Here is a 17,627-nt window from a genome sequence, read left to right on the forward strand (position 1 = left end):
ACTTTTAAACTCTCCAACTCCAGACATAGGGTACATGTGCATAAAATCCTAAGTGGCCTACAGACAGGAACTACAAATCTCAAAGAACCTCCATTTACAGGTAAATAACCTCCTTGTCCAAGTAGTTCTAATATTAAGCTGAAGGAGGCTCTCCTATAAGCAGTGTAACTACTAGCACTAATATTCTCTGCTATGGATCGGGGAAAAATTCATATGATCCTAAGCAGCTTGGTAATCTTGGACTCCATAAATGCTTCCCCCTACAGCCTCAGAGGTGGAGCAGCTTAGTCTGGGCCAGCAGGAGAAAGAAAACCCTTGACCCTTTTAAGGATTCCACATAACCCTCCGTCCTTGTGGTCTAAAGGATGGGGGTTCTGTTGATTTAACTGGTTTGGCAGATGAGTGCAGGATAAATCTATTCACACCCATGTACCTCAGTAGAGGGTTTAAAAGCCTTTCCCCCTGTCCTGGGGCACCAGTCTGCACTAGAAGTAAAACTTCCCCTCTCCCTCCTATTAGGATTAGAGTAGGCTACGTTTCTGGGTTTTGCTTTGGGTGCTAGTCTCTTTTTGGAGGCTGAGAAGGAATTTTTCCCTTACTACCACATTGGCCTGGGTAAGGTGAGGGTTTTTCACCTTCCTCTCAGCAGCTTGGAGACCAGGTGGGTGGGTTCGATTATAAAATTAATTTCATTACAAGTTGTCACATGCCCCATGCAAGTAATCATTCAGTTAGGATCTCCAGTTCCTTGATAAATCGTAATTGGAAACAAATTAGAAGAAGGCATTGAAATAAAGTGAGGTTGGGGTTCCTAATGTCTGGGACAGTGAGGAAACAGCACCCTCTTCACCATATCTTAGTCCTCATACAAAGGCAGAATCCCACCAGTGATGCTGAAATCAGATTACTGGGAACAGATGGAATAGAATACTAAGGCAGGATGACCTGAATTAGACAAACTAGTGCCAGACAGTTCTTAGATTTGTTTATTTATAAAATTGTAAAACCAATTTAAGGCATATCCCTGGTGTTTTCTTGTCTTGTGGGTGCCCAGGAAAAAGCAGTCCTTTCATAAGCTGTAGCATTAAATGGTAGTAGCAGTTGAGTCCTATAGGTTGTAATCTCTGAGGGGTGGAGAGCATCCTTTCATCTGTGTTTGTATAGTGGCCAGCACTATGGGCCTGACTTGGGCTTTTGGACTCTATCACAATTGAGTCTGGGCACATAAATAATGATACATCTGATGGTGGTAACAGCTGTCAATCAACTCATGATTTTCCAAGATGCCAGTGAAGTCCTAAGGCAGCTCATACAGTACAGAAAAAACTCCTATTGTTGGCAAGTTACATTTGCAGTTCTTCTGTAGTTCTTTCGCAACGCAGACCATTTGAGGATGAATGTATAGAGGGCAACAAAATGCATTTTATTACTTTTGTTTAGTTGAATATGTCAGTTATTGAGCAAAAGTAATCCTAAGAAACATGCTTCAGGTTTTTACTCTCTTGAAAGTTCAGATATGTTAAGCATAAAAATAATTATTTGAATGGTCCTCTCTTTAACCACTAGTTCAAACCTGCACCCAAAAGATTCGCAAATGATGAGAGTTGTCGGTATAAGTCTTCGTGGACAAAGTCCATACCACAAAACATTAGGCTCAGTTTCATGCCTTTATTGGAAGTTTCAGTGAAAAGGTCAAGGACGTGGCGCCTCAGCAGCCATCTCGTTTCTAGACGTGGCTGCTCCAAATCAAATTAATAAACTTTGAGGTATTTAGGGTGAAAGTCTTCCTTTGTATGTGTTCTGTGGATAAATAGTTTTGCTCATCAAGGCTGTCAGATGCTTGTTATATAGCACAACTCACCAAGGATATCTAAGCTTTTTTAAATGACCTTTTAATTTCAGAGCATTTTTGGAATGTAGGTAAATATTTTACCCAATGTATTGAAGGAACAGAGAAATAAGGGACTACTCCAACTCCATTATTTGTGACACATTTCACAAATAATGAACACAGAAAAAGAAAAACATTGTCTAAAAAAACTGTTTAATCAAGGGGTCAGCAACTTTTTCAGTCCAAAGAGCCAAACTGCATCAAAATTCAGAACCAGTGGTCAATAGAGAGCCAGTATAAGAAAGCCCATTTGCATGACTGAAAATATACAACTTAATATTATTGATTGACAAGATGATTAATAACAGCATAAATGAAAGATACACACTTTATTTAATGGGACTTCTGCTTCTGGGGGCACAGTTTGTGGATGTTGGGGTGCAAGAGTCGTGGTTGTAGTGTATGAAGGACTCAGGGCGGAGACTGAGGTCTGTGGGAGGTGCAGGAGGCAAGGTAGGAAGCAGAGTATGTGGGGTGCCTTGGGGCCAGATTACCATACCGAGCTGGGGCTGAGCTGCTGCACCCAGGCAGCAGTGGATGGACGAGGGATTAGACCAGGATCACTGCAGCTGGATCCTGGCCTCCCCTAGTACCCATGCTGCAGCAGGAGGGAGGCCACCACCAGCCCCTCCTACAGCTGGGATCGGGGCTGGATTAGGGTCATTTTGCTAGTGCTGCAGCTAGAGAGAACAGTTTGATTTGACCAGTGAGACAGGAAATATTAATTTAAATTATTAAACTGATTAAGCACTTTAACTTTCTCATGTTAGTTTTCCAAACTTAATTCTAAATAAAGTAAAATATTATGTCCAACAGAAAAGATTGCAACATTGTCTTTCTTTATGGCAGGGGTGCAGAACTTTTTTGGGTCATGAGCCATGAACCCAGAGAAAAATGAGTCGGGGACCGAACAAGAGAGAAGCACCAAAAAAAACCCACAAACCACACACCTCCAAAACCTCCAACCCTCACTGATGTGGCCCCCAGCTGAGACACCTCACTCCCCTGGTGCTCCAGTCCCATGGTGGAGTAGGGCAGGGAGGACTGAGGTTCAAGGTCTCCGGTCACGTAACTCTTCTGGGATTCCAGGAACATAACATAAGAACATAAGAGCGGCTGTACTGGGTCAGACCAAAGGTCCATCTAGCCCAGTATCCTGTCTGCCGACAGTGGCCAGCACCAGGTACCCCAGAGAGGGTGGACCGAAGACAATGATCAAGCGATTTGTCTCCTGGCATCCCTCTCCAGCCTCTGACAAACAGAGGCCAAGGACACCATTTTATCCCCTGGCTAATAGCCTTTTATGGACCTAACCTCCATGAAATTATCTAGCTTCTCTTTAAACTCTATTATACTCCTAGCCTTCACAGCCTCCTCTGGCAAGGAGTTCCACAGGTTGACTACAAGCTGTGTGAAGAACTTTCTTTTATTAGTTTTAAACCTGCTACCCATTAACTTCATTTGGTGTCCTCTAGTTCTTCTATTTAGAGAACTAATAAATAACTTGGAATCTGGCTAATGGAAGCAATGAAGAAAAGCCTCCAGGCAGAGTGTTTGTCCATTCACTGCTGTTCTCCTTCCCCCAGCTGGGGGAATGACAGTGTGCAGAGCTGCGTGTAGCTCTGCTTCTTCCCCGATGGGGCAGCGAGGCTCAGGGTTTTCTTGCCCCTCCTCCCCCACACAGGACGCCGGCGCTTCAGTTTTGCAAGGTCGGGGGAGCATGAGGCTGGAGCATCTGCACAGGCTCTGTGTTACAGGAGGAGCGAAGGAGGGGAGGCTGAGCTCAAACTGTGAGCCATATTTGGTTCTGTACTAAGCCATAGGTTGCCAACCCCTGGTTTAATCCATGAATAAATCTCTACATTAAAACTTGTTTTAGTTTAATGCAGATTGATTTCTTTCCTATTCAGTTTTCTTTTCATATTTGAAATATATGACTCTCAATTTTGCTTCTATTTCCATTTAGGACGTGTAGGAACACCTCATTTTATGGCCCCAGAAGTAGTAAAAAGAGAACCCTATGGGAAGCCTGTAGATGTTTGGGGTTGTGGAGTGATCCTTTTTATTCTACTAAGTGGCTGTTTGCCTTTTTATGGAACCAAGGAAAGATTATTTGAAGGCATTATTAAAGGAAAATATAAGGTAAATGACCATATGCATGATGATTTTTTCACTGAGTTAAAACTCCTATAAAAATTTCTGGAAGTTGTTTCTATATTTTGGCTGCTAATTAGCCTGATGGAAATTAGCAAAATTCTACAAGACAACCGCTTTCTATGTGCAAATAGAGATAATTATATCATTATTGATTCATTTTTTCATGGTGTATATGTTTACCAGTCTCTGGCATTTAGATTACCATATCATTTATTAGATTAAGTAGCTAAATTAACATCAAATTTAAGCCCTGATTTTATGAGTACAACTACTTACATGCATACATGTTTTTGTGATTAGGATTGCAGTATTTACTATCTGTGTTCTCATGTTTGTTGTAGTTCTAAATACTAAACATAGCTAAAGAACAATCTTAAATGAGTTAAAATATCTGGTTATCTTAGTTTTACAAATAGTATACATTATATACTACCATTTGTAGTATACAATATAGTAGGGGCCTCAGACTCATGGTCTGTGGGCCATCAATGGTCTGGCAGCTCTTAATACATTTAAAAAGCAGAGGTGCAGCATCTGGGACCCAGGCGTGAGTTGGGACAGCTGATTCTTGGCTTGTGCCCAGTCCCCCCCTCCCGCTATGCCTTTGTCTTTTAAATGTGTTAAGAGCCTGTCAGCTCTTAATACATCTAAAAGACACAGGAGCAGAGTTCTGCAGTTTCCCCCCTTATCGACTAATGAAGTAACTCGATTAGCTGATTAAATGCAATTTAATATCCCTAGTGTTTATGCTATACAAAACTTCGCATGTTGCTAGCTTAGTGTGGTTTTACTTACAAACTGACTCTAAAAAGTGACATCAAGGTATACATTTGTCTAAATGATTTTGATATATCTGCTCTCAATTCTGGATGAAATTCTACCTGCAATGAAATAGTGAAAAGTCTCCTGAAATCTTTAAATCTTCAACTGGCCTTTTGGAAAGAGCAGTTGTCCACAAGGTCCTCTCCATTCCAAAGAACCACAGTGTTGGACGGACCACTGATTTCCCTTTTACTTAGATCCAGGAGCTCAAAACTTAAGTGTGTTGTACAGTGACTGCTAAGCTTCTCACCTCATCCATTTCATTTTCACAAACAAAGCATAATTACTTTTGCTTTGTTCAGGGAAGGGTGATTTGTGGGAAATGTTACGCAAAAAAAGTAGGTGGAAAAATAGATACCATATTACCAGTAGTATAATCATCAAGCACTGTACGTGATGTTTTGGTTTTCACATGCTAGCATATATTTATTTTTAATGGTGCACAAGTCTTATGAACACTTATAGTAATAAAATGTTGATGGTAGTACCAGTGTCACCTAACCTTATACCTTGCTCATTGTACAGAAAGTTGCTCATTGTACAGAATAACTGAATTATGTAACATACTCTGTCACTGGCTTTAATTTTTTTCTTCACTTGCAAATCAGATGAATCCCAGGCAATGGAGCCATATCTCTGAAAGTGCCAAAGATCTGGTACGTCGCATGCTTATGCTGGATCCAGCTGAAAGGATAACAGTTTATGAGGCACTGAATCATCCTTGGCTGAAGGTAAATAAAGCCAACAACGTATCAGCTCAAAAGTTCATATCTTCAAAAATATGTAATTGGTTTTTTTTCCTCTTCAAATCAGTTATCAAGTTACAGAAACATTTAGACATGCTTAATTGCTTTAGCGGATCCCAATCTGAGTGTTTGACCCCTTCCAGAATTGAGTCCCTTAATGTACCTTAAGAGTCCAGTAGGATGTAGAGAATTGTGCTGTGTAGAAGATGATTTGGGAGCATTCCCACGTCTTTGTTCCCTTCCTGAAGTCCAGCGGGCCAAATCACATGTGAAATTTAGAAGCTTTGTCTTCCATCTCTTCCTCCTTTCCCTGCAGGTGACCCAAAAAGATGTTTGTCCACTGAAAAATCTTGCTAGTCATAAGTTACATTTTGAAGCCTGTCTCTTCAAAGAAAGGTGGGGGCTTGGGGACAATGTAAGCAGAGCTCTCTAGAAGACTCTCTAGGACATCCTATGTTAAAAGCATGAGAGCTGGAGGTCCGTAGCAGTGGTTCCACATTCCGAAGTTAATACATTTTGACTCTGGGCATTGGTACTAATTAGAATCTGTTTAACAAAGTCTTATTGCTCTCTTTCTATTTTGTGATTTGTTTTCTGTGGTTGTGGTCAAAAGAAAATTAGATTTGTGGAACCGTATTGTCCAAATCCCTAGAAATTTGGCCAAAAAAATTACATTGGCCCCTACCTACTGCTAATCTGCACATTTTGAAGCTGATATGATTTTCTTTTGTGAACTTAAAGTTGAGTAAGAAGATTAGAAAGATGAGAAGAGGCAAAATTGAGTTTGTAATAGATACTTCCAAGTATAAGTCTGGAGTGGCACTCCCTAATTCAGTCTTCTCATATCTGCTTTACTAAGGTCAACTCAGCCTTCTTTTGCTGAGTCAAAATCTCATTGTTAACCAAATACAGCCATGCGTCATTGGCAGCATCTGATATATACAGATTATTAGCATGCATTTGGAGTGAGTGTTGTTTGTGGTAGATGATGCTGACTATGATATGGTTCTCCAGAATATATTTTTAATTAATATGAATGTTGACAGAGCGCCTACATCTGTTTTCCTTATATTAAAGCTGAATTATAACCTTGTATGGTAATATATTCAAATACTTTTGATAATAACATACCAGTAATGAAGAAAGAAGTCTGCAGTTACACAAGCTATTATATGTATGATCAGTTGTTAATTATATCATAATTATTTGTGTATTTAAATTCTGAAATGGCCAACATTTTAAAGTTAGTGTAGTGTAATAGCATTTTACCAATTAATGTTAAAACTGAAAGAGATCAATAAGACTGTCTCTCTAGTCTTTTCAGTAATGCATATAATTTAATTGCTTTAAGTTGGCCAGATGCTCAAGCATTCAAATTGTGTTGTGTTTAAGAACATTGTTAAGAATGGGGAGCAGCAGACATAACTGCAAAAGTTCCATTATTTCTTCTTTTAGTGCTTGCTCATGTGCATTCCAATAACTGTGTGTGCATGCTGCATGCACGATCGTCAAAAGACTTTTCTCTAGCAGGACAGCTGTAGTTCCCCCTGTGGTAATGCCTTGCAGAATTGCATAGATACCTATGCCGACCCAACCCTCTTCAGTTCCTACTTTCTGCCAATCATGGTTGTTGGATCGTCTGACTTCTTGCCTTGCAAGTAGTTCTTCCTTAGTGTTTTGTTCCACAAATTCTCTGTAGTGTAGATAGTCATTGTTAGTTCATTTAGATAGTTAATCATTCTGCAGGAGTTTCTCTCTCCACTTGTTTACTGAAGTCTGTGCAATATGCATTGGCCCCAGAGTTTCAAAAAATGTGCTAAGTGTGGGAAATATATGCCCAGAGGTGACCCACATGCTGCCTGTCTACAGTGCTTTGGAGAAGGCCATCAGTAAGACAAGTGCAATATCTGCAGAGGGTTTAAGCCATGAATTAAACGAGAACAAGATCAGAAACTTGAACTCTTTCTGATGGAGTTGGCACATAAGTTGTGTCATGGGGCTGAAGACTCAACTCCCTCGGCGTGTAGCACACAGGCATCGATGAGGCAGGCTTTGGTGCCACACCAGGATGAGTGACAGGATCACTGGCACTAGTTTCCTTCGCACCCGGTAGGCTTTTCAGTGTGGTACTGTTATCACTTGCCAGTGCCTAAGAAGAAGACGAGACAGACTGATCAGGGCTGCTATCTCTATAGGAGGTCTAGCAAGACTCTGGAGGCAGCCCGCAGGGTGCCAAGTCTGCCCATGCTAGGCACCTTATCCCCGGCATCATTGAATCTTGCACCCAGAGCAAGGCCATCGAGGCTGATGTCAGTGGACTTTCCAGAGCCTGTGGTAGTGAATACAGTCAATCATAGAAAGTGCCAGGAACAGCTAAGTCTCACACCCAAGAATAAAGAGGCTGGACCTTTGCAGACAGAGAGTGTACTCCACTAGAGGTCTCCAACTTCATGTTTTCAACCAGCAGGCACTTCTCAACTGCTATGACTTTAACTCCTGAAATGTTCTCCCCAAATTTCAGGAGCTACTGCGCAAAGAGGTGAAGCAGGAGTTTGTGGCAGTGGTGGAGGAGGGACTCATGATTTTCAAGATGGTACTCCAGACAGCCCTGGACTCCGTAGACTTGACTGCCTTTAGTATGGTCTTGGGGCGGGCTTGCCATGCTCTGTGGCCTCAGGTTTCCCGCCTCCCAGATGAGGTTCAGTACACAATACAGGACCTTTCCTTTGATAATTTTGGCCTCTTTGCAGAGAAAACGGTCTCCTGCTTCCATAGCCTAAAAGATTCTAGGATCACTTCAAAACCTCTAGGGAGCCACATGCCCACCCCATGGCACTGGCATTTTAGACCACAACAGCCTGCACGCTTCTTCTCTGGCCCTCCCAGATGAGATCAGGGACTCCATTGGGATAGGTGCAATAACTGGAGGGCACCTCCTCTTCCACACAGCACCAGGATGCCTCCAAGCAGCCTCCTGGGTCTAAGCCTAACTTTTGAGGATGTGCCCGAGGGCAGAGCACCAGACACTATCCCAGATCTCTCCCCTTCCTTTGGGAACTGACTGTCCCACTTTTACCATGCCTGGACTCAAATTACCTCAGATTGTTGGGTCCTGAGCACATACTCTATCCAATTTTGCTCCCTCTCTTCCCACCAACCTCTTTCTCTGACCCTCTTCAGGGACCCTTCTCATGAACAACTTCTCCTCCAGGAGGTGCACTTGCTCCTCACTTGCGATAGAGTAGGTTCCTCAGGAGTTCAGCGGCAAGGGGGAGTTATTTCTGGTACTTCCTTATTCCCAAGGCCAAAGAGGGTCTGCCCCCCATCTTGGACCTCGGGAATTTATGTGCCTTCATAAGAAAGCTCTGGTTCCGCATAGCAAGTGTATCCTGGTCATGACAGACAACACCACAGAAATGTTTTATATCGATCTACACCAGAGAAGGACAGTAATTGTTGACTGGGGAACAAAAATGTCTGATGTGGCCCCAGGCTGCCACGGAAGAGGTAGGGCCAGGACATTTCCGTGCATCCCTTCCCACAGACCCTGATTGGTCTGGAGATGGGGGAGTTTGTGAAGTCTTTGCCCCCACGCTCCCCAGAGAGAGCCACCAGCTGTTCTGAACAGGCAGTTCCCTCTAGGTGTCCAGGGCCATGGCGATGGGAGAGGACTTTGCATGCTCCCCCTCCCCGGGCCAATCAGGGTTTGGGGGTGGCGGGGAACACACGAAGTCTCCTCCCACCCTGCCAGGAGCGTGAGGCACTTAGAAGTGTCACACCCCTTGCAAGGCAGGAGGAGACTTCATGTGCTCACCCCACCCCCAGACCAATCAGAGCCTGGGGACTGGGTGAGAGTGTGAAGTCTCTCACTCCCTGCCCTCGGGCACACGGCACTTAGTCAACTACCAGGGTGTGGTTGATCTGGGGACAGGGGAGCATCAGGGCCTCCACAGGCCAGATCAACCCTATTGGTGGACTGGATCCAGGCCACAGAAGCCCTTTTGCCCAATCCTGGTCGACAGGGTGGTGCTTGCTCCTGTCTCCTTTGCAGGAGGCCATCGCCCTGTGGGACCTCTGTATTTCTCACATTATCACCTGCAAGCCTCATAACCTCCAGGAATGCAGATTGATGTTGCAGATCGCCTCAGCTGATCCTTTCACTCCCATGAGTGGTCTCTCCAAGCAGACATGATTCTCTGTCTTCTGAGAGTGGAGTCATCCCCAGGTGGACCTCTTCACTGCCTTTCTGAACAGGAAGTGCCCACAAGTCTGCTTCTTTCAGGACCATTGCTACAGGTCACTGTGGGATGCTTTCCACATGTTGTGGATGGAGCAGTACCTATACACTTTCTCCCCAGGGCTATTAATTCCCATGATCCTCAAAATTCAATAGGACAAAGCGGCAATCATACTGATAGCCCCAGCATGATTGAAGCAACATTGGTTCACTATGCTGTAGTCCCGAAGCAGTTGGTGGCCAGACGCATAGCACTCTCCCTGGTTCCCAGTCCATTGACTCAAGAGTTTGGCAGACTAGTCACCGGAACCTGGAGTCACTCCACCTCATGGTGTGGAAGCTCCATGGCTAAACTGCCTCAAGCACCAGTGCTTGGATTCGGTCAGGGAGGCTTTAATGGGCAGCTGCAAGCCCTCTACTAGGCTAAATGGAAGAGGTTTTTTCTGTGGTGCTTTGATAAGGGTATGCCTCCCCATCCCTACAGACCACGGCTCCCTTCTCCTGGACTACTTCCTTCACTTAAAATGCCAAAGTCTGTCTGTCTTGTACATCAAAATATTTCAGCTTTCCAGGGGTGAAGTCCCTCTTCATGGACTTGGTAGTGGATCATTTCTGTAAGGGTCTGGCTTGTCTACCCTCAGGTGAGGCAACTGTTACAGCTATGGGACTTGAACTTGGTGCTCTCCTGGCTCATGCCTCTCCCCCCTGCCCTTGTTCAAGCTTGTAGCTACCTGCTCTCTAACCTACCTCTCATACAAAGTGGCCTTTCTGGTAACACTTTCTTCTGCCAGATGAGTGTTGGAACTGAGAGCCCTTACTTTCAAGCCTCCATATACTGTTTTTATAAGCAGGGCTTGACAAATACGTGTATCTATTCACCCATGGCAAGTAGATTTCAGCCGGTCACCCCATTCACCGGCAGCACGCACATGCGCAATGCGGATATGGTGCATGCGTGGTGCAGGGCTGGCGAGTGGATTTTGCCACAGTTTGTTGAGCCCTGTTTAAAAGGACAAATTACAGATGCAGCTTCATCCCGCCTTTCTGCTGAAGGTAGTGTCATTCTTTCACGTCAGTCAGGACACTTTTCTCCCTGTTTTCTTTCCAAAACCACATGCTGTGTATAGGGAGGAGGGCACTATGCTCCCAGTGTGCTCTTGCCTTTTTTATCAAGCATACTAAACCATTCTGTAGCTCTTCATCTCTATTGTGGACCTCATGAAGGGCCTCCCGATTACATAGCAGCACCTGTCATCCTGGATCACTGCATGCATTGAGCTGTGCTATGACCTGGCCAAGATGCCAGCTCCATCTATCACAGGGCATTCCACTCAGGCATAGGCCTCAGTGGCAGCCTTTCCGACACAAGTCCCAAATCAAGACATCTGCAGGGCAGCTACATCATCCTCAGTAGCTACCTTCACAACTCATTACGCCCTCACCCAGCAGTCCTGGGATGATGTGGGGTTCAACAGAGCTGTACTGCACTCAGCAACAAGTTAAGGTCTGATCTATCCTCCATACAAACTGTGGTAAATCACATATTGGAATGCACATGAGCAATCACTCAAAAGAGAGAGAATGATTACTTACCTTTCTAGCTGCTGTTCTTCAAGATATGTTGCTCATGTCCATTCCAGACCCACCCACCTCCCCTCATTCGGACTGTTCCAACAAGAAGTAACTGAAGCAGGAGTTGGGTCAGCAGTGGTATAAGTACACCTCTGCAAGGCATCACCACAAGGGGCGCTGAAGCCAACCCAATGGGTATCACTAGGGAAAAAAAATCTTCAGACGATTATGCATGCATCGTGTGGGCACATATATTGGAAGGGGTGTGATGCATCTCAAAGAACAACAGTTACAAAGGAAAGTAACTGTTCTTTCTGACATTGCATCAGATATGGTTTTTTTTAAGGTTCTACCTTTTAAGAGTTAATCTCTGGTATTGAATAGATTGCATAATTTTTTTCATACTCTTTTCTTTTTGTTGCGGTTGAAAATTTACAAAGTACAGAAAGAAAAAATAAAATCCAGCATATGCGAAGCAACTCACATTGGGGATTTCATGTTATTTAACTCAGATTATTTTGTAATTCACAAATTTAGGAAAAATGCTCACCCAGCCATTTGCAGAATTTGTTCCATTAATATTCTGTCAACTGGCAATAGATTTAAGCCACAGGAATTGACAACACATCAACTGCCTTTCTTCCATTCTGGAATCTAAGCATCATGGTTCCTCAATGTTTCCTTAACAGTTACATCATAGTAATCAAATCCCAACTTGTTCAGTGATAATTTAGCATCTAATGCATATTTTGGCCAATTTTTAATAGCTTTTGTCAGAACACAGTTAGTGTTTATTATTATTTTTATTATTATTATAGGAGAGGGATCGCTATGCATACAAGATTCATCTTCCAGAAACAGTAGAGCAACTGAGGAAATTCAATGCAAGAAGGAAACTAAAGGTAAAAGGAATCTGACATAAGACAGCTATAATTGCATTGCATTACATTTTGTATGGGCTTTTTTAATTTTGAAAATATTAAAAAAGAAGTCTGGTATTTAATTCTATATGAAAGAATTCCCATATTAAGTGTCATAAGGCTTGTTTATATGGTACAAGGCATACTAGGAAGGTATAATAATAGAGTGCTCCAAAGTGGTGTGCTTTAAGTGCCCCTTGTACTCTCTACATACACGGTCTGCATGGTACCTAGTATAAGTTGATATTGACCCAGACACATGCACTAGAAATGTTTTAGAGCACAACAGGGGAATCTATGTGGGGCACTTCGGAGCATTCTGATATTTGCTGTACCTTACAGACTTATAATATGAGTCAAGAGTTCTATGTTAAAGATAAAACAAAGTGGAAATAGATATTTAGCATAGATTAGTTTGCTGTTCTCATGCTGCAGATGCTAGTCCCCTTCATTTTAATCTCTTGGTTTTATTTAAAAATTGAGCGTGTATAGTCTGAAATATCCAGAATTATTAGCTCAAATATTAATTAGTCCAATGATCATTTGTCAGTTTATCTTGAATATAAGATATCTTTATTTAGATTATCTTCAGAGGAGTAGCTTTGTTGGTCTGTAACTCGAAAAAATTAAAAAACAACAAATAGTCTTGCAGCCAACTTAGAGACTAACAAAGCTTGTAGATGGTATCAGGAACTTTCGTGGGTAGGGGTTGTACCCACAAAAGTTCAGATACCATCTACATGTTCTGTTTTGTTAGCCTCTAAGGTGCTGCAAAACTATTTGGGGTTTGTTTGTTTGTTTTCTAAAGATTATATTGTTATTCATTGAACTAAAATGAGATTTTGGGACAAACTCAAATCAAATGCATTATAGATGAAATATAACACACTCGTCTCGTTCACAGAAATAGGACTTCTTTAAAAAAGTGGTTTTTTCATAGGTAATCATTGATAGATGATTCTCTGTGGTTATGGTAGCCTAGCAACATTCCTTCTCCTTCCCCCCTAAAACTGTTGTCTGCATTAGGTTCCCAGTATAATTCATGTTCCTATATCCTCATGCTCTTAACATTACAATAACATACTGCAGACATTTCTAGAACACCTCCTTTGAGATTGTGATTTAAGCCTTTGGGCAGGAGCATTTATCAAGCTGCAGTCTACAGCTGTGGTGTCCAACACGCTAGCCACTAGCTCCATGTGGCTGTTTGGCCCATTGAATGTGGCTAGTTGGCTTGAACAATGTGGCTGTTTGGCCAGGTGTGTGTGGCTAGTTCACTATAGGCTGGATTCCACAGGTCTATAGCCATCCATTCTTTACTCTTTGCCATTGGAGGAAGAATGTCTTTCCTGTGGTTGGGAATAGAGAGATTCCTGGGTTTTTTATAAAATGTGAAAAATATCACCGCCGGTTTATACACTTTTGAGTTACTCCTATGCCCAGGATATTTTAATTTTTAGTTCTTAGTTTTATCTATATTATTCTGTTCTGTTTCTTGTAATATCAACAAAGGATAAACATTCAACTGGCTTCAACAGACCCACCGCAAAACATTCACAAGGGGCAAATACAATTTGATTTGCTTTTCTGGGGGCAGGCTATAGCTCTTTGCAAAGAGGTATTCTTAAGAATGTCCCTTCAGCTTTTAATTATACATAGGAACAATTTCCAGCTATATGGAAAAGAATGTTGTGATTCAACCAAGCATTCAGTTGTTTTCCACTCAAGATTATAAATCCATGGAGTGGTTTTTAAATGAAATTTGGCCTAGGTTCATCAAAAGATTTGGGTATGTTTGTGTGTTCTTTTGGAAAATCCATGCCAATTGTAGGGTTTGTAACAAAATGCAAAATCAGATTAATTTTGACAAGTTTCCTTATGGAAGTTTTGAATAATTCTAACCATGGCTGAAATAGTTCTCATGCTTCTGAATAAATTAGCAGCTTTCCTCTTTTTAACTATGATCAGATAACATGTTATTAAACACATCTTGCCCACATTAGATACAAAGTCCTATTTAAAATTGCATTAGTTAAAGCTTTTTAGTTAACATGTTTTTAAAACCAACCTATTTTTCCAGGCTACACAAGGGTTTTGATCCTTACTTTCTAGGCAACTAGAGGACTGTGACCCAGTATTGCTTGGGTCCTTTAAGGCAGGGGACTGGCAATGTAGAGAATGCAAGAGTCAAGGTGGGGGGGGTTGAGGAGGGACTCAGGGTAGAGGGCTGGGGGATGTGGGTGAGTGGGTGCATGCATGAGTGAGGGTTGAGGATTGTGCAGATGGGTTAAGGGAAGGGTGTAGGTGTGCTGGAATTAGAGCGGGGTTGAGGAGGGGCTCAGGGCAGTAAGTGTCATGCAGGAATCGGGGTAAAGGGGTGGGAGAAGGGAGAGCTCAAGGTAGGGGGAGAGGGCTCAGGGCAGGGTAGTAGGGGTGGCTGCTGGCTTCTCCCTGAGGTTGACCTGGAATGGTGGAGACAGTGCACCTTACCCATTGGCTTGCCCTGGGGCAGGGGAGGCTATACACTTGCCCTCCAGCTTCTCCTGGGGCTAGGAATGGGGGGCTGTGCCAGCTGGTCCCCCGGAGTTAGAGGGGGGGGTGTCAGGGCAGACTTACCACTATAACGCCTCCAGCCTGCAGTCCTGGGAATTAGCTTGTTTGGCTGGCTGGCTGCCTCCCTCTAGCTGGTGTCTCCCCAGGTTCTCACTACCCTCTTCAGGACACTGCCCTCCAGCAGCTCTCCCTACCCACTGCAGTGTCTAAGCCTCCTCCTTCCAGGGCTTGGTGTTTATCCTGCTCACACTCCAGGGTCTTCCCTGTTCTCCTCCCAGGGAATACCCAGTTCCCCTGAACCTACCTTGCCTCAGTGACCCACAGCCAGTCATCATCTAGCCCCTGCCTCAAGGACAAACTGCAGTCTGTAATGGCCACTCCTCACTAGCAAAGGGGTGTGGACCTGCTGTCCATGCCTACCATGGCTGCCTCTCTACAGCCCAAATATCCTCAGGCCTTGCTTCAGGCTCTGCAGCCTGGGAGCTTCCCCAGCTCTGCCTTCCTTCCCCAGCACTGCTCTACCTCCAGGAAGCCTCCTGCTTCCCTGGCAGTCAAGTCCCTACTGCTCTCTCTCCAGAGCAGCAGTCAGTTCTTCCTCTCCTTTCAGGAGCCCTTCTTTATATAGTCTCCAGCTGGGCCCTGGTTAGCAAGGGCTGGGGTTTTGCCCTTAAAGGGCTAGTGCAGGGCAAATGCCCTGTCACGGGGGGCTGCACACCCTGCCTGCCTGGCTTGTCCCGGAGGTACGAAATAGGTGAGGGCCATGCAGGCTGGCCCTGCTGGCATATCCGGGGCGGGAGGGTGAGGGAGGAGTTGTACAGGCCATCCTGAGGGTGGGCACTCTGACACCAGCTGGCCACCCTTGGTGGTGTGACTGCCCCCCATGATCACTCTGCTGTATAGATGGCCTCTGCCCTTGATGCCTTTAGTGGTCACTCTGTAGTCTAGGATCCCTCCAATCAGCCCCCTGCATTTCTGTTATGGAAAACAGTCCCATTCCAGGCAGATCCTGGCAGAACCAAACTCTCACCTTGCTTTAAGTTAGGAAAAGAGGAAACTGCATACCAAATTTGGCGGTCCTAGCTCTTACTGTTTAGAAGGAGTTCTTAAACAAACTGACTCCTAGATGGATGGACAGAGATATACATTTCTAAAATATAGAGATAAATACTCTTAACATTGTTTATGTACATTCAATACTATATTACACTTATAAGCAGGGGTTGACCAACCACTGTCGCGCCTCCTGCTGGTCACACATGAAATTAGCTCTGTTCCCCAGTAGAGTGCCCTCTTCTGTCCAGTGTCTCACCCATCATCATTCTCCACTCAGATGTCTCCACCATCAGACCTGCATCACTTTCTGAACTGTGCTGTCTTCTTCGTGCTCATTGCTCTCCAGCAGTGCACACCGCTCCATTCACACATCCTTCTGGGGGTTTCAGCAGTCCTCAGTCTCATACCTGCCACCGTGGACAACTGTAGCCCCATAGTCTAACCCTGTTACCTCAGGGGCAAGCTACATTGTATAAAGGACACACACTGTGTGGTTAGACAAAGGGGTGGGGGTGAGATCCAGGCTTGCCCACTACTGAGTTCAACCCAGGGCTTCTGGTGGCAGCCTCATCCTGTCCTCCTTCACTGCCCTTTACTGTTCATGCTCCCTGAACCACTTCCCTTTGATCCTTGCTTCTTGGCCCTTGTATTAAGACCACAGCCTGGCAGGTATCAGGCTAGAGTGCCCCTCTCTACTCCCCTGAGCCTGTACAGCACTGCTCCTCCTATGGTGTTTCTCCCTGAGAACCAGTCCTGCACCTTCTCTGGTTAGGACCCAACTGCCCACTGCTTTACTGAGCAGTTCCTTATAAACTTGTCTGCTTATCTCAGGCTCTGCGCAGGCCCTGTCCAGCCAGCTTTGATCTCTCCCAACCGGAAAGGGCCAACCTCCTCACTATATTACTATACCAACTTTTTCCCTGCCACTTTATTTTATCCAGGCTACTGTTCTTCAGGAGGTGTGCTGAAAGTACTGATTGTTCATTTTAGTGCTCCCACACACAGGAAACACTGTAAAACTTGTAAGTTAAGATCATATTTTCTTTGAGGAGCAAACAATAAATTGTCCTTTTATCATTGGGTCAATACTCTTAATATTTAATTTTTTCCATCTTTGAAATATCTCTCACAGCTAACTGGAATCTGAGATTATCATATTTTCATATTGATATTTCAGAGTCAAATACCAGTTATAGTCTAGTGATGTCTTCTGAATTTTGCTGGACTGCAGCACATCTCGTAACTGAAAATGTTAGTTTTACAGTTTTTTATAACCATGTAATGTACTGTAACCTTAGTAACCGGAAGCAACCATTGCTTGTTTCAGAAATCTAGGAGTTGAAAAAATAGGACATTAATACTATCTTCCAATAAAGTGTTAATTTTCTCTCTAGAGATCAGATTGTACCCAGCCCTGCACAAGACATCAGTCAGAGATGGTCTAGATGGTGCTTGGTCCTGCCATGAGAGCAGGGTACTGGACTCGATGACCCCTCCAGGTCCCTTCCAGTTCTAGTGTTCTAGGATTCTATGAAAATTGTTCTGATATAATTGTTCCAAATCTATATTTACTCTCAAATCTTTACCTGTCTTAAGCATCTGTCTGAATAGAAAATCTTTCCAGTTCCTTTAACCTACTTAAATCCTCCCAAGTGAGATGTTTTTTGTTTTGTGTG

At 43.7% G+C, this 17,627-nt stretch overlaps 1 protein-coding gene across 10 annotated transcripts in view; it reads left to right on the top strand.

Moving 5' to 3' along the window:
* CASK (calcium/calmodulin dependent serine protein kinase) overlaps window positions 1-17,627 on the top strand; it is a 363,612-nt gene that overhangs the window by 213,937 nt on the left and 132,048 nt on the right. For all 10 annotated transcript variants that reach the window (XM_075912872.1, XM_075912888.1, XM_075912881.1 and 7 more), the window contains 3 exons: window positions 3,858-4,033; window positions 5,479-5,601; window positions 12,244-12,327. In XM_075912872.1, coding sequence (XP_075768987.1) covers window positions 3,858-4,033; window positions 5,479-5,601; window positions 12,244-12,327 — 383 coding nt within the window. The remainder of the gene's footprint in view (window positions 1-3,857; window positions 4,034-5,478; window positions 5,602-12,243; window positions 12,328-17,627) is intronic.

The sequence above is a fragment of the Pelodiscus sinensis genome, chromosome 1, assembly GCF_049634645.1.
Source record: "Pelodiscus sinensis isolate JC-2024 chromosome 1, ASM4963464v1, whole genome shotgun sequence".
Lineage (NCBI taxonomy): Eukaryota > Metazoa > Chordata > Testudines > Trionychidae > Pelodiscus > Pelodiscus sinensis.